Raw genomic sequence first — 24,957 nt, forward strand, 5'->3', positions numbered from 1 at the left:
CCTGGTCTTGTAGAGTCTTGTCCTGGTGCCCTGGGTATATGCAGCTTAGTCTTTAGATAAATACTTTCAGAGTTTCATACAAATTTCTGTAGTTCTGTTCTTCAAAGCTCCATTCTCTCTGGTATCCCACTCTTAAAATTCCAGTTACTTCAGCTGTTCCAAACTCTGATCTTTGCTTTCCCAGCTCAGTGAGATGGATGTGCTCTGCTGGCCACCTCCCTATGCCACAGTCTACAGAGTGTCTTCAGACAGACTGTGGGCAATTGTGGGACTCATCTCACTTAATTCCCCTCTCTCTAGAATCATAATCCTGCCCTGCCTATTGTCTACCATCTAAAATTAGTTGCCAAATATATTATGCCCAGCTTTAGAGATGTTTATGGTGGGGAAAATATTCTGGTATCAATTACTCAATTACAGCTAAAAGGAGAAGTCTTGTTTGTTTGTTTGTTTTTCAAAATGTCTTTGACCAGATATTAAGGTGCATATATAAGCAAAGACTCCATAAGGCCAGAAAAGCTTCTGGAGCTTTGTGAGCTGAATGGAGATTCCAGAGATTATACAGTGCCCTGGAAACAGGAGTTCTGGCCATCCAGAGTGGGAAGACCCCATTGAATAACTGCAGGCACTCTTTTGAGATCCCCAGAAGATCCATGCCTTAGGAATGGGGGCTACTCTAGCTCCAGAGTCAGGGTAGAAGGTTGGGTTTTAAAAAACTAGTTTCCATTTGTTTTGTGCAGAACAAAGAAGACAGGCATTGTTCCAGGGATCTTTCCATCAAGTTGGCTTGAATAAATTGGTTTACATTAAATAGTGTAAGTTAATGCCAACTGGGTGCCTAAATACGGAGTTAGCACTAAAGGAGTCTTCAGCATACCTTCCATGTGATTTATTAAAGGAGGAGAATTTACAAGGAGAATCTCTTCCTGTGTTGTTTTTCCCCCTCTTGTGACCACTGGCCATACTTTATGTTTCCAGATCTGGAAAAATCCCTCCAGTGCTGAAAGACTAATGCCCTTTGCCATCTTAATTCCCAGAGCCCCATAAGCACAATGAATTGTTCACTGTATAATTTATTCATTTAAAAAAATAAAAATGTTCTGCTAGTGTTAGAACTATTTGTTTTTAAAAGAATGTGTTTATGAAGAAATATTTTAAAGCCTTTTATCAAGAGTATTTGTCTCATTACATATAAATATTTGTGATCTAGTAGAGCTAGAACACATAGGTTTTTAGAAGGTTGAATACAGTATTTCTATGGTGCTAGACACTGTCTTAGTCTTTAAAGGGAGTATATTGCATACTGGATTTGAAGAAGTAGAGGAGGAGCTACTCTTAAGCACATACTCTGTTTTCTGAAATGTTTCCATTCTTCTATCTGTTCTGTCTTTCATAGGTCATCTAACACACACTCCCTTAGATGACAAACTGTCACATGTCAAAGAAAAGTAGATGCAAGATAAGGAAATCAACTTGCATTATTTGAAGTTGGCTAGATTTTCTCTATAAAGCTTTTTTGCATTTTTAATTTCTAACTGCATTTTGTATTTTCACAATAGTAAAGGATAGGAAGAGCCATGAGTGAATAATAATTTCTAAAGAAAATACTCAAGAATACTTCATGGAGAAACCACTTGGGACTAAATTTAAAGTTTAGTATGGAATATGCAATGTGCAGTTTCATTGCTGTGGAAGCTTTAGTCCACAGACAAGGTTTCATCTGGAAGGACTTTTTAAAAATAGTTGAGATAATTTTAGTGCTTTGGGACAAAAAAAAGAAAGGAGAGCAGTTTGAATCAGCAATTCTTCAGAAGTTTGTGGTAGAGTAATAATAAAAATGTGGATTCTGACCTCAAAAAAGCTGACTAGCATGAATGAGTGCTTATATTCCTTTTTAAAAATCTCATAAATTTTAGGTAAGAATGTAATGGCCCAAACAATATTTCTTTGAATTTGAAAAAGACTGTTTATATAATTCAAATAACTTGTCCAAAAATTCAGACTTAGATAACTTTTTAAAAAATGGAGCAATCCATTTTTCTGGCATCAAGTCCTTGACAATTAGCACAGTCAGTCCTGGGGTCCTCTTGCCTCTTCTACTCATGACTGCCAGGAAGGTGGTGCATGTTATCTCAGCTTTCAGCAGATGAAACTGGGCTTCTTAAAGACATGGACTTCGTATGCTTTTTCCCGTTCTCTCAACACCCAACCCAGCTAGCCTAGTGCCTGGTACATGATAGTTGCTTAGAAAATGTTTTCAAAATGACAAAAATCAATGAGTCTTCTTTATTGCCAAAGACATTATAATGGGGACAATATGGAGATTTGTTCATTATTTCCTCCCCTAAACATAGGTGATTTGTACTTTTAGAAAACGGTGTTAACCCTTTAGTACTTTCCTAAGCAAAAAATTGGGGAAGAATGTAGTCAAAATTCAGAATTATAGATCACAGCAGTTCTTGCAGAAATTTTTCTTACAGGGACGCCTGAGTGGCTCAGTCGGTTAAGCGTCTCCCTTCGGCTCAGATCATGATTACAGGGTACAGAGATAAGCCTGGTGTCGGGCTCCCTGCTGAGCAGGGAGCCTGCTTCTCCCTCTCCCTCTGCCTGCTGCTCTGCCTACTTATGCTCTCTCTCTCTCTCAAATAAATAAATTCTTAAAAAAAAAAAGAATTTGGGGCACCTGGGTAGCTCAGTCGGTTAGGTGTCTGCCTTCGGCTCAGGTCACGATCCCAGGGTCCTGGGATTGAGCCCCGTGTCGGGCTCCCTGCTCAGCGGGGAGCCTGCTGCTCTGCCTACTTGTGCTTGCTCTCTATCTCTTTGTCAAATAAATAAATAAAATCTTTAAAAAAAACTTAAAAACTTAAAAAAAAAAAGAATTTTTTCTTACATAAGTCTACCTGCTAGAAGAATTAAAAAATATTTCAACTCTATAGGTTATCTGGGACCTTTTATCTTGCAGGGCATTTTGGTAAAATAGCTGTTCTAACTTATACGTTTTAATGACTTCATAATAATAGTTCACATTGGTGACAGTTTCATATTTATTTGTATCAGTCCCCTCAGGGTATATTTTTAGATTGCGCACAGGCACACACACCTGTCATACCTTTGCACATATCTTTCTATTCCATTAGAATAAATTCTTACATGTGAAGACGCTACATTGTATTATATATACATCTTGTACAATTATTGTAAGGATTAAATTAGATAATATTATAAAGCCTTATAACAAAGCCTGACAGTACAATCTCAAGGGTTTTTGGTAGTAAGGCTATTATTGGTTGTTTTTATTATCTCAGTCTTCCCACTAGACCTTGAGTCCCTTGATAAAATAACTGCTGCAGTTAGAAAAACATCAGAGATCCCAACTCCAGGTGGCTTGAACAATAAGTAAATGTATGATTCTTTATTGAAAAATAAGGACATTTCATGACAGGAAGGTCAGAGGAGGGGTGAGTTCAGCACTGGCTAATAGAAAATCTCAAGAGTATCATGAAGAACTAAACTGTGGCCTTATGTGCCACCTGCCATCCTCAGTGAGTCAGCTTTGTCCTCAAGCCAGGCCTAGTCACTGATACAGTGCTTACCCTGGCTCCAGCAGTCATATTTGAATGAAAACAAGAAAAGATCCAGCTCTTCATAAGGGTCTATATTTAAGTTACTCTTTTAACCTCTCAGTAAGGAAGGCTTTTTCAAAAGCCCCTAGTGGGTTTATCCTCGTATTTCATTTGCCATCATTGAATAAATGGAATGGGACCACCATGATTGGCTTAGACCATTATTTTTCATACTTTTTGATCATGATACACAGTAGGAAATACACTTTATACCATGACTAAGATACCCATCACCCATATATTTGTGTATATGTATATGTCTTTCATAATTAAACATAATTCAAAATAAAAGCTTCTCAAAATAATACCCATATACATGATAAAGTTAAATATGATTTTATTTATAATTAAATGTTTTTTAACCCTCAAATACAAAAAAAAAATTAGATTTAATTCAATGTATAGTTACAAGGTTCATGAATTTGTTCCAGTCTAGAATACATGAAGACTATGAGCATATATGATACACTATTGAGCCAATTCTTTTAAATTCTGATTGAGTCAAAATTGAAAATACTTTTTTACATTAATAGGTCACTGTGAGTGGTAAAATAATCTTAGTAATAATTCATACAGACAAGACTCCTGAGTGAATTTTATACTCAAGGAGATGGGATAGACAGTGCCGGCATACCAGGGGTTGGGATCATTGGGAACCATCCTGGAAGCTGGCCAGCACAGAATATAGAAAGATAAGACAACTAAATGTAGTGTGTGATCCTGGGTTGAATTTTGGATGGGGAGGAAAAATGCTGTAAAGTAGAATTGGGACAATTGATGAAATTTGAGTATGGGCTCCACATTAGATAATATTACATTGATGATAACTTTTCTACAAAAGTTTTGATTATTCTACAGTGGTATGTAAGACAATGTCTTTGTTATTTGGAAATATACACTGAAGTATTTATTTGAAGGAAAGCTAAGAAAATTCCTTGCAAGCTTTTTTCTGAATTTGAGATTCCTTCAAAATTTTAAGTTTAAAAATTCCAAAAGAAGGTGTTTTTCACCTGGAAAAAAAATATGTATGTGGTTCTTGAGTTCACATGTACTGAATGCATCATATTCTTCTAATATACTGTTGGATTTTTGTTTGCTAGTATTTTGTTGAGGATATTTGTACCTATCTTCACAAGGAATATTTGTCTATAATTTTCTTTCCTGATGTTATCTTTGTTTGGCTTTTACTTCAGGGTAATGTTGGCCTCAAAGAACTAGGTCGGAAGGGTTCCCTTCTCTTCTATTTTCTGAAAGAGTTTGAGAAGGATTAGTGTTAATTCTTTTTAAATGCTTGGTAGAATTCATCAAGCTCTCTGGTCCTAGACTCTTTGTTGGGAGATTTTTGGTTACTGATTGAATCTCTTGTTGTAAGTCTGTTCAGATTTTATTTCTTCTTGAGCCTATTTTTGGCAATTACTCTGTTTCTAGGAATTTGTCCATTTTTTACTCCTTTGCAGTTTATATTGAACAAGAATGCATTTTTACATTGTATAAATACATATGATGAGTTTTATGTGATGTTATATTTAAACTACACAAAATAAATATGTCCTAAAACTGCCTTCCCTTTCCTTGCATATCTGACCTAAAATACATTTATCATGCTGATATTTTGAGCATTCCAGTTGCTGCACATCCTTACCAATACTTGGTATTTTCCATCTTTTGCATTTTAGCCATTTTGGGAGGATGTTCCAAGTGTTTTTGTTTGGTTTTTAATTTTGCGGGTTTTATACTGTCATTTACAAGAACATTACTATCAGCGGTATATCTGAGGTCAAATATTTTTATTGTATTGTGTATTTGTAAATCGTTTTTAAATTAAGTTTATTTTAAAGTCTTACAGTTATTGGGGCGCCTGGGTGGCTCAGTCGGTTAAGTGACTGCCTTCGGCTCAGGTCATGATCCCGGAGTCCTGGGATTGAGTCCCGCATCGGGCTCCTGGCTCGGCAGGGAGCCTGCTTCTCCCTCTGACCCTCTCCCCTCTCATGCTGTTTCTCTCTCTCTCTCTCTCAAAATAAATAAATAAATAAAATCTTAAAAAAAAAAAAAAAAAAAAAGTCTTACAGTTATTTTTTTCTATTTAAAATGTGCCTCAAGTCAGATTGAATAGAGTTAGTACTTTCTGTCCTTTTTGTCATTGTTAACACTTCCAAATCTGGTAATGAGCTTGCTTCATTATTCTTTCTTTTTCTTTGAAGTTTACAATGATTCTTTTTTTAAAAAGATTTATTTATTTATTTATTTATTTGAGAGAGAGAGAGAGAGAGTGCAGGGTGGGAGGGACAAAGGGAGAGAGAGAATCTAAAGCAGACTCCTCGCTAAGCACGGAGCCCCATGTGGGGCTTGATCTCTTGATCCTGAGATCATGACCTGAGTCAAAATCAAGAGTCAGACACTCAACCGACTGAACCACCCAGGCGCCCTGAAGTTTATAATGATTCTTAAGGTCAACTTGTGCTAACTCAGTTAAAATATTACAACTGCTCATAATTTGAAAAGTGTTATAATCAGTAACATCCTTTCTGAAAAAGACACTGAAAGTTTGTAACTAAACTTGGTTGTAAGAATCAGAGCTTTGCCATCGATGATAAACTTCTCATGCTTTTTTTGATACTTTGCTTCATAAATCTGTAGTTACTCTTTAACCTCTCCATCAATCATGACCATCATTTATCAGAAGATCCAATGAGATTTCCATGAACAAAACACATGTTCCTGGCCAATTTATGTATTCCTCTCACATGATATTCTCAATTGGCTGCATTATTTATTGCACTGTTCATTCCATGTTGAGAAAATGTGCAACACACTTGATATGGTCTTTTTCTTTCTTGACTTTTTTATGCTGGTGGCAAGCCACCAAATTAACTTTATGACCCTCTAATTGGTCAGAACCCTCAGTTTGAAAACCACTGATTTTACTGTTATCATCTGCTGGAGTGGGGCCAGCCTCTCCAAATCATATGGCCTTCTAGAGGTAGAGTAGATGCATGAAACACAGCCGGGCTTCTGTTTGGAAGGAGGAAAAGAGGGTTGGAGGTTAGAGGTAGGATAGGCAACCAAGACTGTCCAGCTACAGGGACTGCTTACTACTTACTTAGCTATCCCAAGCGTCTGGTGTGATTTGACATATGTGGAGTTGTTTGCCTTTATTCTAATGGCTCCCAACTATTACTTTTAGTTTTTTCTATTTGTTCATAGTTTTGTCTCTTTCTCAGATATTTTTCTTGTTGATATCATTGTGCTTGCCACTATGTTGTCCATCATCTCCTACCCTCTCATTTTTAAAAGCCCCCTTTTCATTTTGCTGCTTCTCATCTACTTAGACCAAGAAAAGACTATCCAGCTTCTTAAATGTTGTGGCTCAAAAGAAATCAGGCTCTCGGGGCACCTGGGTGGCACAGTTGGTTGAGCGACCGACTCTTGGTTTTGGATCAGGTCTCATCTCAGGGTTGTGAGATCGGACCCCATGTCAGGCTCCATGCTCAGTGTGGAGTCTGCTTGGGTTTCTGTCCCCGCCCTGCAATAATAAAATCTTTTTAAGAAAAAGTAATCAGGTTCTCAGCAAGGTTTTAGGTTTTTCTTTATGATCCTTTTCATGATTATGTTTGCTTATTAGGATTTTTAAAATTATGTCTGTGGTTTTTAGCTGTGGCCTAGATAACCAAAGAGGTTATCTCTGAAATACAAAAGTACTCCTGCACCCTTCAGTCTTTCAGAACAAAACTTCTACTCTTATTAAAAGATAATAACATAGTCACAATACCTAGGGACTCTATTTACTGTATGGTCTTCCTGGGAGTTTAAGGTTATCAAAATTAACCTTGTTTTCTTGAAACACATGGAGAAGGATGCTGACCCACAGTTTCACACGTGGGAACAACTAGAGGATCTTTAATTTTAGAATTAAGAATAACATCAAGTATATTATGAGGTACTGATCAGTTAGCCAACAAATATTTACTTTCAAATACTGTCTTTTATAAATTCTAAGCTGCACATTTTCTTACATTTTAACATTTCTGAAATCAGGATGCTTCTGAACAATTAATCGTGTCTTACAGTTGCTGTTGGCCTCATGGCAAATCATGGTGTAGTTTCTGTGTGTCCTCGATTGTTAATCTTGGAGTTATGACTGAACAGCAAACCCTTCACTATTTCAGTCAGCAAACTGTTGAACAGTAAAACATGTAAGGACCTTTAAGGAAAGAATAGTTTTGTTGTTGTCTCTTCTGTTGATACTTTCCATTAAGATTAAGATAGAACCACTATCAAAGCTTACAGAATGAGCATTGGAAGCTTTAAAGAAAATCTCAGAGACTAGAGAATATTACTCTTTCAGGAAATGCTACATTACCTAGGATCTTAAGAGAGTAAAAGACAATACTGAATGGAAAAACTTGGACATCTAAGACTCTGAATAAAAAACTTAGACCAGAAGATTTGAATGCTGAATGTGAAGAAATTTTAGGAATACCTTAACCAGTTTAGATTGCTTATATTTTCCTTTTTATCTATGCATGATAGAGGATTTAAGAACTTTCTAAATAAGTCTAAAAGAATTCTTTCAATTCAAAAAATAAAAATTTCAAGTAATAAAGCATTGTGTCATGATTTAATAGGCAGTGTATTTTCTTTCTTAGTGGTAAATAAAATAACAGTGCATCTTATAAGCAATAGTATCTTTAATGTGATGAAACATGAGACTTTGATTTGCTGTCAGACTTATTGTATATTAGTGTATACACTATCCTACTATAATTTACTCTCTCTTCTCTTAAGAAGAACTAAGGGATAATATACACATGTAAGTGAAGATAACACTGCCAGGTACTGTGTGAATGATGGAGACTAATATGTCTCAAAGTGTGCTCCTGGGACCAGCAGCAACAGCATCACCCGAGAGCTTCTTAGAATGCAAATTCTCAGGCCCCCCACCTAAACCTACTGAGTCAGAAACTCTGGATAGGGGGCCTGGCATCCTGTGTTTTAACAAGCTGTTCAGGTGATTTTGAGGGCAAACTAAGGTTTGAGAACCACTGCTCTGGTAGAATTCTGGGAAAGCAAAAATTACTGGTGCTGTTATATTGAAGTTAGGTGTATGAGTGATTTAGAGAGTAAGAAAACAGATTCCTTAAGTTCAGCTCAATTACATACTAACCATATGTTTAAGAAAAATGAAAAAATTTACTATGCTGTGTCTCAGCCAGCTACCAGTAATATAGGTATGTAATGAAATAGTCCCAAAACTGCATGTCCTTCACTTTGGGTTGACATTTGATCTTTGTCTTTTTAGCACGATGTATCTCAGACTTTACTCAAGGCAACACTGGACAGTGTTGTAGAAGAATGTGTCAGCTTTGTGGGAGTGGATATTAACATCTGTTCAGAAGTTTTGTTAAGGTGAGACAAGAGGTCTGTGGCTGAAGATCACAGAATCTTAAGTTTAACTGACTCTTCAGTTCAAATTTAGCTAAAATAAGGAGACATGTGTAAAGTTGTCAAGTATAGAAAATCTATGAGTTCATACATTGCTTGAGCTAATCAGTTTGAGGGGAAGACATCATTTAAGAAAAGAATTGTAACAATTCACATTATCATTTTTAATACTGCAAATCTAAAGTGAAGAACATATGGTAACCATTGAGTGCATTAGTGTTGCTAATAGAATTTAAATAAGGTTAACGTGGAAAAGAGCTGTTTCCCACCACATGAGAGTAGGTATTTTTCACCAGTTCAGTCTTGTGCATACATCTGTCAAAGGTGGCAGTAACCGAAAGATAAATTCTGAGGGTTCAAGGTATGGTTACCATATTTTTACCTTGATTCTGCAAGTCACATATCAAAATCCTTATCATACTATAATCACATCTTATATACTCTGTCCTGTTTTACTGTGGTTATAGAAGAGCTGCTTTTTTCATTCACAGTTTTGCACTTATTACACAAATCTGCTGATGCAGCATGAAATTCTGGACCTCTGTAAAAGATCTGGACTCTTTTGCTTTGAGATTAGTATAGCAGAAAATATCCCTTACGTGTTAAGGTGTTGCTTTTCTACCACAGCTACAAACATTCCATAATTTCATGTATGGAATTCAATAATAGAATTAAAAATCTCTTAAATTGTAATTTTTTAATTAACACCAAGCAAACTACCTAGTATTACAGTTTTTATATTTTTATACTAACCATGACATTCATGAATAAGTACATTCTGTAGTTCAAGTCTTTACATTAATGAGAACAGGCTGATTAAAAAAAATAGGTTAGTACAATGCAACTGTAGCTGTTGTAACTTTTGCTGCTAACTCACTTTGTAAACTAAACAGGAATAGGCAGAATTATTACTTGCTTCATAAATACAAGGAATGTGAATAGTATAGAACTGTGGGGAGCAGTTCTTTTTCTTGTACCAGTGTGAAGCAGTTTACCAGCATCTTTATGACAGCTACTGGTTTTATCATTATTCTGCATTCTCTTGTCCTTGTCTCCTCTTGGACAACTCCATCCCCCTTTGTCTCTTTTATTTAACTCCCTTTTGGAATACTATTAGAACTCTTGTGTCTGCCACATTACTTGTTTTGTTTATTTTTTCTAGGCATATTGCAGGACTCAATGCCAACCGAGCCAAAAGTATTATTGAGTGGCGAGAGAAAAATGGGCCCTTCGTCAATCGAGAGCAGCTAAAGAAAGTGAAAGGTCTGGGTCCAAAATCTTTCCAACAGTGTGCTGGCTTCATCAGGATCAACCAGGATTATATCCGAACATTTTGCAGGTGATTAGTAAAGTATCTGCTCAGGGTTCTGTTATCACTCTCCTCTTTTACTATTGCCCCTCCTGCTCACTGGCCCCAGTCCTAGGTGTCCATATGTTCATTCCTTCCTTCAACATGTGTTGACTCCCTAATCTTTGCTAGGCACTGGGAATCCAGCAGTGAACAAATCAACAAATTCCCTGCTCTCATGAAGTTAAATTTTAACTAGTAAAATAAATAGTTTCAGATGTGTAAATTACACAAATTAAAACAGAGATGTGACACTGTCTTGGGGAACAGTATGAGTTTATTACGCTTTATATGAGTTATTCACTGAAAAGTTATTTGAGCCTAATTTTGAATGAAATGAAGGAGCTAGGCACACAGGGATTAGAAGGAAAGCATTCTAGGCAGAGCATATAGTACATGTGCGGGGTCCCAAGCATGACCAAATGCGGTGTATTCAGGAAATGAAACTAAGGCCAGTGTGATTGTAGCATCCCAAGTGGGAAGGATTTATACAAGATAAGGTGACACAGAGGACTTTACAATGACCACTTTATATTAACAGCTGTTTCCCTAAGTGTAGTTGGGCCTCCCCATTCCCTCCTCCCTGAAAACTGACCAAAGAATAATTATCAGTTGTGTAGATTAAGAACTAAATTCTTGCCCTTAATTGCTAATCCTGGTAGCACAAAAGCAAAGAAATTGGGTAAACTTCCTAGCATTTATAGCATTTAACATCATGAAAGAATAGTGGTTTTTTTTTTTTTAAGATTTATTTACTTATTTTAGAGAGAGAGAGTGTGAGTGGGGGGAAGGGCAGAGGGAGAGGGGGAGAGAGAGAATCTCAAGCATACACCCCTCTGAGCGCAGAGCCTGATGTGGAGCTCAATCCCAGGACCCCAAGATCATGACCTGAGCCAAATTCAGGAGCTGGCTGCTTAACCTGAGCCACCCAGGCATCCCGAGAGAATAGTTTTTATGTATTTGCTACTTTGGGACTACCTGTTTCATTCATATTATTTTTTTCTTTTGACAAAATTATCATAGAGGTAATATGGAAAAATAATCTTTATTCTGTAAAAGACTAATAAGGGAAAACCAGCCCTGCTGGATAATAATAATAATAATATAAAATTATAGTTACATAACCATTTAGTTTTAATGTAGAAATGGAAGAGAATAGAGTCTGAAATTCACCAAAACATAGGCAGAATTTAGTTTATGATAAAGGAGAAGTTTCAAACAGTGGGGAAAATTGATTAACTGTCCAAGAAGCAGTCTTGCGACAACTGGCAGGAATTTGATATGCATAGGGGAAGCTCTAGTTCCACCTTATATCTTATACCCAAATACGACCCAGATGGATCATAGACTTAAATAGAAGTGAAACTGTAAAAGTACCAGAAGAAAACATGGGTAGGTTTTGCAGAACATCAGAGCAGTAGAAGGCCTTTTCTAAGTAGACAACAAAACCTAGAAGCTGGAAATAAAAAACAATTGAGGATAAAATAATCCCATGTTTCTTAGTTTACATGTTTTTGGAACACTTGGTTAGAAAATTCACACGGTATAAAAAAGAATACAATGAAAAATAAAGGGCACCTCAACTTCTCACTTCAAAATAGTTTCTTACATATTGCTTTCTGAAAGTAAATTTATACTTAGATCAACTTGTATATTATTTAAAAATGCAGATAGAAGGGATTGTGCTGTCCAACTATTTGAAACTTGCTTTATTTGTTTCAGTAATATATCTTGGACTTCTTTCCACATATTACATATAGATGTATGTCATTATATATAATGTCTGCATAATATTTAATTTATGGGTGGACCATAACCTAATGTAATCAGTGCCGTATTGATGAACATTTGGGTTGTTTTTAAAGCCGTATGTTTTTTCAGCTGATAATGAAGTGCTTGAAAATTCATGACTGTTACATCTTGATAGATCATACCTTTATTCAGAATGGACTACTGCTATCTCATTGAGTGTTTTTTGCTTTGAAATCTATTTTATTTGTTAGCAGTGTTGCTACATTTGCCTTTTCAGTATGCTTGGTATTTTTCTTATTTTCAAACTTTCTATGACATTAGTTTTTGATACGACTCTTAGAGACCAGTAGATTTCATGGTTTTGTTCAATTTTATATTCATACCTTCACATTTATTAGATTTATTGATATGTTTGGACTTAATCTTATATCTATTACAAATTTTCTCATCATCATGCTTTCTGATTTCCTTTCATGCTGTTCGTTACATTTCTCAGCTAACAAGTTTTCCCACCTCATTTTTATCTCCCCTTAGTGATTTCAACTTGTATGTCTTTTTTTCTGGTGATTATCCTTAAGTGTCATTTGGACTGGCTTCTGCAGTTAATAGGTGTCTCTGTCCTCCTCCTGGAGAAGACTAGCACCTTAGGACTTTACCCAGCCTTCTTCTCTTCAACTGTATGTCCCATGAGGAGATGACCTGGGATTTTAATTTTAGTTTCAGATTTCCCTTTATATATATTCCCGTAATTCATGAGCAGTTAATAAGTTTTTATAGTCTCTGTGCTCATCACTGTTTCTTGTAGCCCCCATTATCACTTTTCTTGAACTTGTTGTTTTTGCCAGGAGTATATCCTTAAGAAATTCTTTTCATAGAGGGTATATTATATGGGTTATACTTTAGTCCTGACATGTCTGAAAATGATTTTAATTTGCCCTCCTATTTGAATGCTAGTTTGGTGAGATGTATGATTCTAGATTCAAAATCATTTTCTCTCAGAACTTTTAAGATAATGGTTCACTGTGTTCTGGCATCTGATGTTTATCAATGAGAAATCTGATGCCAGTCTGATTCTAGTTCCTTCTGAGGTAATCTGTTTTATATTTCTCTCTTGATTCTTAAATCATATTCTAAAGTTGCCCTATAATATGTCAAACCTGAGTCTTTTTCCATTCATCCTATTTTGTACTCAGTAGGTTCTTTTAAGAACCTGTAATTCTCTTCAGTTCTGGGAATTCGTCTTCTCTTTCTCCTTCTCCTTTTTATTTAATTTACTTACCCTCGTTTTTCTGTCTTCTCTTGTAAAATGCCAGTTATACAGGCTGAATCAGTTAAGATTGTTTTTGGCTTTAAGTAACAGGAAACTCTATTAATAGTGTTTAAATAAATACGTGATAATTTCTATGAGGCGAATGGTCAGAATGTGGGTGCTGTTTGTGTGTATTTGCATGGCAGAGAAATAAACACATTTTAAAGACTTCTTTTCTTCCCAACCTTCCCTCCCCTCCCACTCCTTGCCTTTTTAAATGGTTACAGTAGTCAGCAAACTGAATCTGCTGGTCAAGTTCAGGGAGTTGCTGTGACATCTTCAGCAGGTGTTGAGGTCACAAATGAGAAGCAGGGCAAGAAGAAGAGCAAAACTGCAGTGAATGTTGTGCTGAAGCCAAATCCTTTGGACCAAACTTGTATTCACCCGGAATCGTATGACACAGCAATGAGGTAAGTCTGAGGCCCACGTGAGAATGCTCCGTGGCCAGAGTGAGTTCCCTACAGCAAATGGCCTTTGTTTTGGCACAATGGAGACTTAAAAAATATGACCATGTTTAACATGACAACATTTTTCAGAAGTTCCGCATTGCTGAGTTATGTGGCACATCATTTTATTTCAGTGAGGAATGAAACCATTATTCCTGGAGCAGTGTCAAGCTAATAAACCCTGGTACTAATGGTGAAGTGTGTAATGGAAATTGCATGGCACTCTCCTCTGTTTGTTTTGGAAATTAACGAGACACAAATGACTAGCACCTGGCCTAAAGCTTGTACTTATCTAAAGATAAAGCCCTTTTGAGAGTAAACAGCCAACTCTCAGATTTCTTAAGAAATATTGCCCTGCTAAGTTATTAGTGTCTAAGAAATGATGTACTTTTAATGAGCATACATTACACAGAATGATATGGGGGAGGTTTTTTGAGTACAAGGAAAAGTTTAATGTAAGGCATTAAAAGAAAAATAATTTTAATACCACATTTAATTAGTTAAAAATTTTTAGTTAGTTAAAAAACAGTGTCTTGCTACATCACTAAATATTTTAAGACTTCTGGTGAGTTAAATGACAGTGGGTTTAAAAATAGTGAATATTTTAACTTTCACTGAATCTAGGGATTTTTAGCTTGTTTTGAAAAAGTTTCTATTTGATTATTTTAATAAATGTAATTTGTTTCCTTTCATTTATTTATTTATTTGAGAGAGAGAGTACGGGAGGTGGGGGGGTGGTAAGGGCAGGGGGAAAGGGAGAGAGAGAATCTTAAGCAGGTTCCACACCCGGCACGGAGCCTGATGTGGGGCTCGATTTCACGACCCTGAAATCTTGACCTGAGCCAAAACCAAGAGTCAGAAGCTTAACTGACTGAGCCACCCAGGCATGCCTTGTTTCCTTTCCTTTCTTTTATTTTTATTTATTTATTTGTTTATTTTTAAAAGATTTTATTTATTTGACAGAGAGAGACACAGAGAGAGAAGGAACACAAGCAGGGGGAGTGTGAGAGGGAGAAGCAGGCTTCCTGCGGAGCAGGGAGCCCAATGCGGGGCTCCATCCCAGGACTGTGGGAACAAGACCTGGGCCGAAGGCAGACGCTTAACGACTGAGCCACCCAAGCACCCCTCCTTTCTTTTAAAAGTGTTTAAAATTATAGACTATAGCACATCATAGAGAATTTGGGAAATAGAAAAAAAAGAAGTAAAAAATAATACTCTGTCAACATCAAAACAGTGGTACCTGTTTTTCCCCTAGAATTTTGTCATAGAAAAATTTAAACATATAGAAAAATAGAAGAAAAAAGTTTACAATGAATTCCTATGTACCCACACCTAGATTTTAATATTAACATTTTACTATGCCTGTTTTCTACTTGTCTATCCATCTGTTTGTTCATCAGTCCATCTTATTTTATGCATTTCAAAGAAAATTGCAGACATCAGTATACTTTCAGCTAGTACTTCAGTATACATGTCATTAACTGGAATTCTATAATTCTTAACAGTATTTTTTCTTCTGAGGTAAAATTCACATACAATTAAATTTTAAGTGTATATTAGCTGAGTTTTGGCAAATAAATACCTATATCAGTCTAACCCAAACCCCTCTCAAGATTAAAAATAACAAAACGAAAAAAAAACGTTGCCATCATCCTAAAACCTTCTCTTACGCCCCATCTTAGACAATCCCTGCCCCAGCCTCCTGGAGCTAACTGCATGTTTTAATTTGTTCTGCCAAAGAATAGTTTGCCTCTTCTAGCACTTGCTATGATACCATACAGTTGTACTCTTGTGTAAGACTTCTTTCAGCATAAAGTTTAGAGATTTTTATCCATGTTGTAACAAGTATAAATAGCTTGTTTTTTTTATTGGCTAATATTTCATTGTATGAATATACCACAATTTATTCTCCTTATTGAAGTACCTTTATACATTTCCAATTTTTGCCTTTTATGAGTAAAGCTGCTATGAACATTCTTGTACAGTTTTTGTTGTTGTTGACATTTGCTTTCATTTTTCTTGGAAAAATACTTAGGAGAGGATTTGCTGGGTCATAAGGTAGGTGAATATTTTAGTTTTCTTAGAAACTTCTAGACTTTACTCCAATATGGTTGTACCATTTTACACTTTCACCAACAATATATGAGTTCTGGTTACTTCACATCTTCACCATTATTTGATGTTAGTCTTTTTAATTTTAGCCAGTCTTGTGTGTGTGTGGTAGTATCTCTTTGTGGCTTTAATTTGCATTTCTCTGGTGACACTGAGCACTTTCTCATGGCTTATTGGCCATTAGCATACCTTCTTTTGTGAACTCTGTTCATATCACTAAGCCATTTTCTGATTGAGTTGTTTACATTTTTATTAATTAAGGATGTGGGCATTTTTTTTTAATGTATTCTGGGTACTAGTTTTTTGTCAGTATATGTTTCACAAATAATTTGTCCCAGGTTGTTGTTTACTTCTTTATTTTCTTATTGGTGTCTTTTGATGAGCAGAGGTTTTGAATTTTGACAGTGTCTACTTTATCAATATTTCTTTTATAGTTATTGCTTTCCCTGTCCTGTCTAAGAAACTTTTGCCTACCTCAAATCATAAATATATTTTTCAGCGTTTTCTTCCAAAAGCTTGATGGTATCAGCTTTTTTTTTTTTTTTAAAGATTTTATTTATTTATTTGACAGAGAGAGACACAGTGAGAGAGGGAACACAAGCAGGGGGAGTGGGAGAGGGAGAAGCAGGCTCCCCGCAGAGCAGGGATCCCGACGCGGGACTCGATCCCAGGACCCTGGGACCATGACCTGAGCCGAAGGCAGTCGCTTAACGACTGAGCCACCCAGGCACTCAGTATCACGTTTTACATTTAGGTCTGTGATACATCTGAGGTTACATTTCATGTATGATTCAAAATAAGGGTCAAAGTTCATTTTCTTTTTCCATTATGAACATTTACTGATTTTGGCACCATGTTAAAAAAACAACACAACTTTTCTTTTTTTACCCATTGCTCTGGTGACTGTTGAAAATCAAGTGACTGTGTAAATGTGGGTCTATTTCTGGTTCTCTTTTTGTTTCATCAACCTGTTTATCAATTTCATACTATCTTAGCTTTACGCTAAGTTTTGAAGCAGATAGTGTAAGTCCTCCAACTCTGTTTTTTTAAAATATTGCTCTGACTATTCTAGATGATTTGCATTTTCCTATATATTTTAGAATGAGCTTATCAATTTTCATTAAAAAGCAAAAAACCTGGTGGGGTTATGATTGGGATTACATTGAGTCTGTAAGTGAATGTAGGAACAGTGGATGTCTTCATAATATCTATTGAGTCTTTTGACCATGAATTTCTATCTTCTCACTTATTTTGGTCCTTCCTTTCTCTCAGAAGTGTTTTAAAATTTCCATGTACAGGGCTTGCATGTCTCTTATTAAGTGTATTTTATGTTTTTCAATATTATTATAAATGGAATTTTTTTAATTTATTGCTAATATGTAAAAATACAATTGATTTTTTCATAGTAACCTTGTGTCCGTCAGCCTTGCTAATTCACTGACTAGTTCTAGTAGGTGTTTGTAGATTCTTTAAGTTTTCCTGTGTAAACAGTTATCAGCAAATAGATGAAAGCTTTACTTCTTTTTTAATTTTAATGCTCTTTATTTCTTTTTCTTGCTCATTGCAATGTCTAGGGCCTTTAGTACTGTATTGAAGAGTGGTGAGAGTGGGCATCGTTGTCCTGTTCTTAGTCTTAGCACCTGGTCCTATTTTTTTTAATATAAAAAAAATTATGGTCTCATAGTAATTATGTTTTTAATGTTTGTTATTTGAGAAGATGCATATGTGCTACACATGATTTTATACACTTCTTGCAAAAACTGACATCTCTTTGGGTACTAAATTAGCATTTTGTTACATGCAAATCAGTGCCTTTTTTTCAATGTCTTTTTTAATGTACATTTTTGTTTGTTTTCATAATATAGTTCTAATATAGTTCATAAATTTTTCAACTTGCTCTCTAACATAAGCACAAATTTTTTATTTCTGCATATCTCTCTTTTTTAAAAAGCTGAGTAATATTCCATCACATGATTGAACTTTAATTTATTAATAGCAGTACTAGTAGTGGTTCCTTATGATGGATTCCTAGAAGTGGAATTACTCTTCCAAAGGGTTTGAGAGTTTATGTGGCTCTTGATATACATTGCCAAGTAACATTCTAATTTATAATGCCACCAGCAGTGTTGAAGCTTAAGAGATCTTGAATTTTTCCTGTTAAGCAGGACTTTTCTGCCAATTTTTACACTTCCTGCATGTGGAGCATAAAAGTCCTACCAGTAACTTCACCCTTCTCTATGCTTCCTTTGGGAGCAGACTTGTCTCTCAGAAGGAGGGTACTTATGGACTGTTTCATGGGAAATTTTGTTTACATAAAGTTCAACTCTCAACCTTTAAAATCTGGCAACAGAACTACCAATTTATCTAATTAAACTTACCATCCCCATTATCCACCTTGGAACTGTGATAGTCCTTTCTGGCTTTTAAGCATACTTAGTATAGACATCATAGACATCACTCAACATAGGTAGTTCATACTTTCATACAGTGTTACACAAGTGTCTTCCCAGGGAAAAAAAGCTCACTGAGGTTATGATTAGGTCATCATTGGTTTGACCTCAGTTCTGTAAAAGTAAGTTCCATTGCAGTAAAGTTCATTTTTGATTACATCAGAAAACCGGTAGGAATGTAGTGGCTTTCATGCTCCCCTACCATAATGTAACTCCCAGAAATACACCAAGTTGTGAAGCCATTAAGTCTTTTTACTTTTGTATATATGGTATTCATTCTCACATAATATTTTAGAAAATTGAAGTCATGATATTTTTTAACCTGAGTTAGTCATTTAGTGGTTCTTTTAAAAGTCTACCTTTTTAAACTATTTTTATTATTTTTATTACTTTTTTTTTTAAGATTTTATTTATTTATTTGACAGAGAGAGAAAGACAGCGAGAGAGGGAACACAAACGGGGGAGTGGGAGAGGGAGAAGCAGGCTTCCCGCGGAGCAGGGAGCCCGATGTGGGGCTCGATCCCAGGACCCTGAGATCATGACCTGAGCTGAAGGCAGCCGCTTAATGACTGAGCCACCCAGGCGCCCCTTTTTATTACTTTTTTAAAGTTTTATTTTACCAGTTTTATTTACATGTAGAGATTCTCTATTAAATATTAAAGTGCTTTGTTGTATGAGCTGGAATTTTTTCTCATCTGTTTACCTTTTTTATCTCCTTATAATGCTATTTTGTTTTTGAAATATGAATGTTTAGTTTTTATGAAGTACACTTATTTTTTTGCTTTTATGCACATTGGCCTTCTCTTAAGATAACTAATCTCTAAGATCAATTCAGTATTTCCCATACTTTCATATTCTTTATGGTTTTGTTTTTTACTCTATGAATTTTATAGTTGATGGTTTTATTTATTACTTAGAATGTACAAAACACTGTGGTAGGGCCTGAAGAATATAAAAAATGAATAGAGGCACTTCATGCTCTCAAGGAATCTACCAAAGTAGGCTAAAACTATTACTCACAAAAAAAAATAATAGAAATCAATAGTTGGTGCCCTTTGTGAAACACAAAGTCGTTCACAGGACAGAGAGGTCATTTCCCGATGGGGTTTTCTTGTAAGGGCAAGGATAACTTGGAGTGTTTGAACTGAGAAACTGAAATGATGAACTGCCATCACCTGAGATGAGGAAGACTATGGTCGGAGCAAGGTTTAGGGGAGAGACCTGGAGTTGAGTTGAAGGCCTGTTAGGTTTGAGACATCAGGTAGGCAGTTGGATGCATGAATCTGGAGTGTGGAAGAGCGACTGGACTAAGGATATAAATTTAAGAGTCCTGTGCTTATGCAGGTCCTTAAAGCCATGAGATGGGAAGAAGTCACCACAGGAGTGACCAAAGTTTAGTTCTTCAACTTTGTTTTCCCCCATTCCCTCCATTAACAGTGAGTTTCCACTTCATCCTCCAGTGCCTCTAGTATTCATGTTATTTTTGCCATTTATATCCAGTTACTATCTTTTATACCCTTCATCCAGTCTTTAGCCAACTGTAGTGGCTGCCGTTTTAATATAGCCCCTGGTGAGAAGAGTCTGACCACTTCTCACCGACTCTTGTGCAGTCATCTTAGTCTCAGTCACCATCATCTCCACCTGGATCACAACTAATGCAATTAGTCTAACAGATCTCCCTGCTTCTACCACTGCCCAGCCGGATAGTCTGTTCTTAGCACAATAGACAACTAGATCCTTTTAACATGTAAATCAGAGTGTGTCATTCTTCAGCATAAAACCCTACTATCTCTTCCAGTTACACTCAGAATTAAGGCCAAGTCCCTATAATAGCTCCCTTGCTCATTCTGCTGTAGCCATGCTGGCCTCCTTGTTATTCCGTGAACATGCCAAGTCTACTCCCACATTAGGGTCTTTATGCTGTCCGGTCCCTCTTCCTGGAACACTTTTCCCCCAGATATCTGCACAGCTAACTACTTCACCTCCTTTATCTCACCAAGACTGCTCACTTGTCACCTTGTCAACAAGGCCTACACCAACTACCCTACTTAAATCTGCACGCCCTTACCTGTAAGCCTGGTAATTCTGATCCCCGTTACTCTCTCTGCTCTTTGTTTTTTTTCCACAGCACTTTTCACCTTTATCATACTTTACAACTTATTTATTATGCTGGTTGTATCCTGTCAGTCTCCCTGAGAGCAAGGATCTTTGAATGTATTCCAAGATTGCAGAAGAGTACCTGGAATACAGCAGGCACTCAGAAGGTATATGTTTAATGAACGAATGAGTGAATAATTCTTTCAATACTAGCCTCAGTTAGTGGAAAAACAGTAGTGCCATTAACCATTCATTTATGGGACAAGAGAGGAAGACCAAGCCTTTTTATTTATTTGTTGTTTTGGGGCAGGGCTGGTAAGGATGAATGGGAGGAGAAGAGGGAGTTATAAAGGGAGGGAGAAAGGAGGATACAAGTTTTGGTTTTAGATATATTAAGTTTGAGTTGCTAAAATATTCATGAGAACATCTCTTGCAGGCAAATGGAAAGGCAGACCTAGAGCTTAGGAGAAAAGCCTGGACTAGACATGTTGATGTGTAGGATTGGAATTATCAGTGGGAGGCGAGAGATAAGGAGTCATGTGAGTGGATGCACTCATGCAAGGAAGCATGTAGAACAAGAGGAGAAGGTGGTTAAGGTAAAAAAACTTGGAGAATATCTACATTTAGAGGGCCAGGGGAGGAAGAGAAGGCAGAGCAGATAGAATATGAAAACAAAAGTCATGAAGGAAGGTAAGTTGATGGTATCAAATATTGCAGAATGGGTAAGTGGTTTAAGGATGTGTTGACAATCGGGGGGGTCATTAATTGAGAGAGTAATTTCAGAAAAGTGGCAGGATTAGAAGCCAATGTGTAAGAGACTGGGGAAAACCAAGCAGTAAGAATTAGAGACAGATAGTTCTTCTGAGAACTTTGGTAGTGAAAAGAAGGAGCCATGTGATGGAAGTCCAGGAAGAGGTAAGATAAAGGGTGGTTGCTGCTTTTAGCTTTTAGGGAGCAGAGAATGGGGAGACCACAACAATAATACATCTGTGGCCAAAATGAGAGGAGCAAGTAGTAGAGACATGGTAGAGACAGTCGTAACATTTTATAAAGCTAAAAGACCTTGTTCATTTAACTGTCATTCCCCACCCTCCACCACCACATTTAGAGGTGAGACAACTAGGACATAGAGAGACCACAAGAATGCCAAGGTCAAGAGTCCTTAATAGCAACCTGTGAGGAGTGAGGGTGGGGAGAGAAACAGAATCAAGGAATGGAAGAATAGTAGGGAAGTATGGGGCAGGATGAGTAAAGATATGGAGACATCTAAGGAAGGGGATTTTAAGGTAGCTTTGAATTTTTCAGTGAAGTAGGCAGTAATCAAGTAAATGTGAGAAGGCCCTGAAACAAGTAAGAGAGATTTAGAACAGAATGGCTTCAAAGGATTACTGAACGAAAATCTATCTGTAGCAATAGGTTTCTTAATCCCATGTTCCATTTAAATCTTCTGTAGTATGGATTGTGTATGTGTTTTTCATTGACATTTCCTAAAAGCCTTGCATTATTCCTTACCCTCTCCCTCTTACTTAAAAATATCTGCTGGCGGAGGTGGGTACATCTCTAGGATGAATATACTACTCCTGCTCTATACCCAGTTCTCTTAAAATGAGAAGATACCAAATATAGTCACTATCAGGTTGCTTCATTTGAAATGCACGTACCCTCATTCTGAAAAACAACAGAAGGGAATTCTTTTAATGCAATATTCAGGAAATATATCTGCAGCAGAACAGCATAAAATTCTACACACTCTATGTGAAGAATTCATTTCCTACAGATCCCTTAATATAATAGACAAAGTTTCCTTTAATGGAGGAGGTAATGTTTTCTCCAGAGGAAAGGCAGAGTCTGATTTCAGCCATGTGATGATAGAGAATAACAGTCAAATCTAGCATATTCCAGATACTCATTTCTTTTTTTGTCCTTAGGAAGCACACATAAAATGACTTGTTACTTTTCTGTGCTAACATACCATCTTTAAGGGTATGATATCCTTAATCTGAAAGATCATTATGATTACATTTAAATCTGGCTCCAAACTAGCTTTTTAATTGTGACCTAGTTAAATGATCAGGCTTTGGAGCTAGTTAAGAGCTCAAGATTTGGAGTGTCGTATAGCTGGTTCATATCGTGGTTTTACCAGCTGAGTTATTTTAGGTAATTTACTTCACCCGTCTGAGACTCTGTATACCTTAAAAAGTGGGAATAATAATATACCAGCCTCATAAGATTGCTATGAGGTCAACAAGATTATGTTTCTAACGTGACTGGTAATGAGGAGATACTCAGTGAATGTTTGTTGTTTTTATTGGACTATTAACTATTCCCCAAACCTGACCTGAGCCATATTTTCCTGTCTCCAACTCTTTAAACATCGCTTTTCCTCTTTCTACTGGTTGAAATCTTCTTAAAGACCTAGGCTAAATGTCACCTCCTGCATGAAATCTTACAAAGATACCCCTATCTGGAAATGAGCTCTTTCTTCTCTATACAACTTCTGTGCTTCACAAAGGCCACTTACTCATTATTGCCCTGTGTTACGGTTATTTGTAAGTTTTATCCTATTTTGGCTAAAAATGAAATGTCTAGCTTTATTTCAATCTAGATATTTTTTTCTCTAGTATAAACTGGCTGAGGTCAATGCAGTTGCATAAGCAAAATTGTTGATAGAACATCTAGAGCATCCTTTCTGCTGTTGCCTATCCCACAAGTGAGTAAGTACTTATTTCAGAATCCCTTGTGGATTGAAGACATTTTCAGACCTCCCCAAATTGAATTCCATGCCTTCACAGAGCATGTGTGTCCACAGCCTTCCTAGACTTTACAGACTAGAAAACAGAGACAGACCCTGAAAGAGGATTACTTTGCCATTTTCTGCCATCATTTAGAAATTGTCACAATGTCCTCATGTGCAAGTGATTTCATTGTGTTGGGTAATATGGGCCATGAGGAAAATTGCTGCTATATTATGAGTAGAATGAAGTCCAGAAACAGCCAATTTAGGGGTTGCCACACCCCATGCCTCTTCAGTTTTTGCTGTACCATTTTGGTTGATCAAGAGAGCCAAAGACAAGTATGTGATTTTTCCTTTTTCTTGAAGAAGGTGCTAGGAGGTAGTGCTTTGTGCTGCAGATTATGCTGGTTTGTACATGTCATAGTGAGACCTGGTGTTCTCCCAAAGAATGTCCTGCATTGAGAATTTGATTCACTTTAGATAGTTAAGCTTGAAAGTTGTTATGTTCTTGATTTAACTTGAAAAATTCCAGCACTCACTTTGATAAAGCATTAGCTAATATTTAATTGTTATTTCCATTTTGGCCATTATGGAGACATTTAAAAGACTAGTTTCTGGAGGTGGTTAGTAGCCTGCACAGCAGGACTCTGACATGCAGCACCACTCTGATGGACTAGGCAAAGGTGTACCAAGAATGATTTGTATCGGTAGCTGATGAGCAGTAGTAGCACTACCATCTCCTTTATTACTGCTGATGTACCCATTTCTGACCCTTACAGTCAGTGCGGAAAAGTATGTTTTCAGAGAGTAAACAACCATCAATTTAAAATTCAGGTCTAGGATGGGAATAATCATATAACATGACAAAATATTTACTTGGGGGAGCGGGGGGAATCTTCTATACAAAAGACCAGTAATGTTTATTCTTAATTTACTAAAAACTTATGTCAGATTTTTAAGAACAAAAGTTGGTCAAAGGGCACAAACTTTCAGTTATGAGTTAAGTTCTGGGGATCGCATGTATAGCTTGGTGATTATAGCTAACAATACTGTATTATGTACCTGAAAGTTGGTGAGTAGATATCAAATGTTCTCACCACAAAAAAGAAATGGTAATTATGTGACCAGTTGGATGAGTTGCCATGGTGGTAATCATTTTGCAGTTATATAAATGTATCAAATCAACTGGTTGTATACCTTAAACATATACAGTGTTGTCAATTGTGTCTCAATAAAGCTGGAAAAAAAGAAAAAGAAAAACAAAAGTAAACTTAAACCAATAGACACACAGGGTTCTGTGATGAGATAAATGGATGAATGGATCCCAACAGTGCTCATAGCCTACAAATAGTTGGGCCTAGGGTTTGGGGAGGCCCTGTAGAGTCCTGCCTTGCTCCCTGCCATAGAGCTATAGTAAGTCAAGCCAGACAGTGACAAGTGCCCCGTACTGAAGACCTTTAATGAGTGAGCACATCTTAACCTCTCTTTCTTTCCCATTCCTGTTAAAGGATTTAGCGTCTCAGAACTCTTCGTTTAGAATTGCATTCAGAGGTTTTGTCACATTCTTCCCAAACTTAGCTTTCTGCCCAGCAAGGAAGGAAGTCTTTTGGCTAATAAGCAGCTGTAATGCAGGGAGTTTAGACT

The 24,957-nt window shown here is 36.6% G+C and overlaps 1 protein-coding gene across 10 annotated transcripts in view; it reads left to right on the top strand.

Moving 5' to 3' along the window:
* The window catches only part of SRBD1 (S1 RNA binding domain 1), a 236,456-nt gene that overhangs the window by 170,087 nt on the left and 41,412 nt on the right, over nt 1-24,957 (top strand). For 8 of the 10 annotated variants that reach the window (XR_004300323.1, XR_004300324.1, XM_032411062.1 and 5 more), the window contains exons 17-19: nt 8,923-9,029; nt 10,228-10,404; nt 13,702-13,884. Coding sequence is in view for 8 of the 10 variants with exons in the window: in XM_032411062.1 (XP_032266953.1) it covers nt 8,923-9,029; nt 10,228-10,404; nt 13,702-13,884 (467 nt within the window). In the remaining 2 variants the exon portion in view is untranslated. The remainder of the gene's footprint in view (nt 1-8,922; nt 9,030-10,227; nt 10,405-13,701; nt 13,885-24,957) is intronic. The other 2 variants (XM_032411060.1, XM_032411063.1) reach the window with 1 other exon arrangement.

This window comes from Phoca vitulina, unplaced genomic scaffold (assembly GCF_004348235.1).
Source record: "Phoca vitulina isolate PV1807 unplaced genomic scaffold, GSC_HSeal_1.0 scaffold12, whole genome shotgun sequence".
In the NCBI taxonomy this organism is placed as follows: domain Eukaryota; kingdom Metazoa; phylum Chordata; class Mammalia; order Carnivora; family Phocidae; genus Phoca; species Phoca vitulina.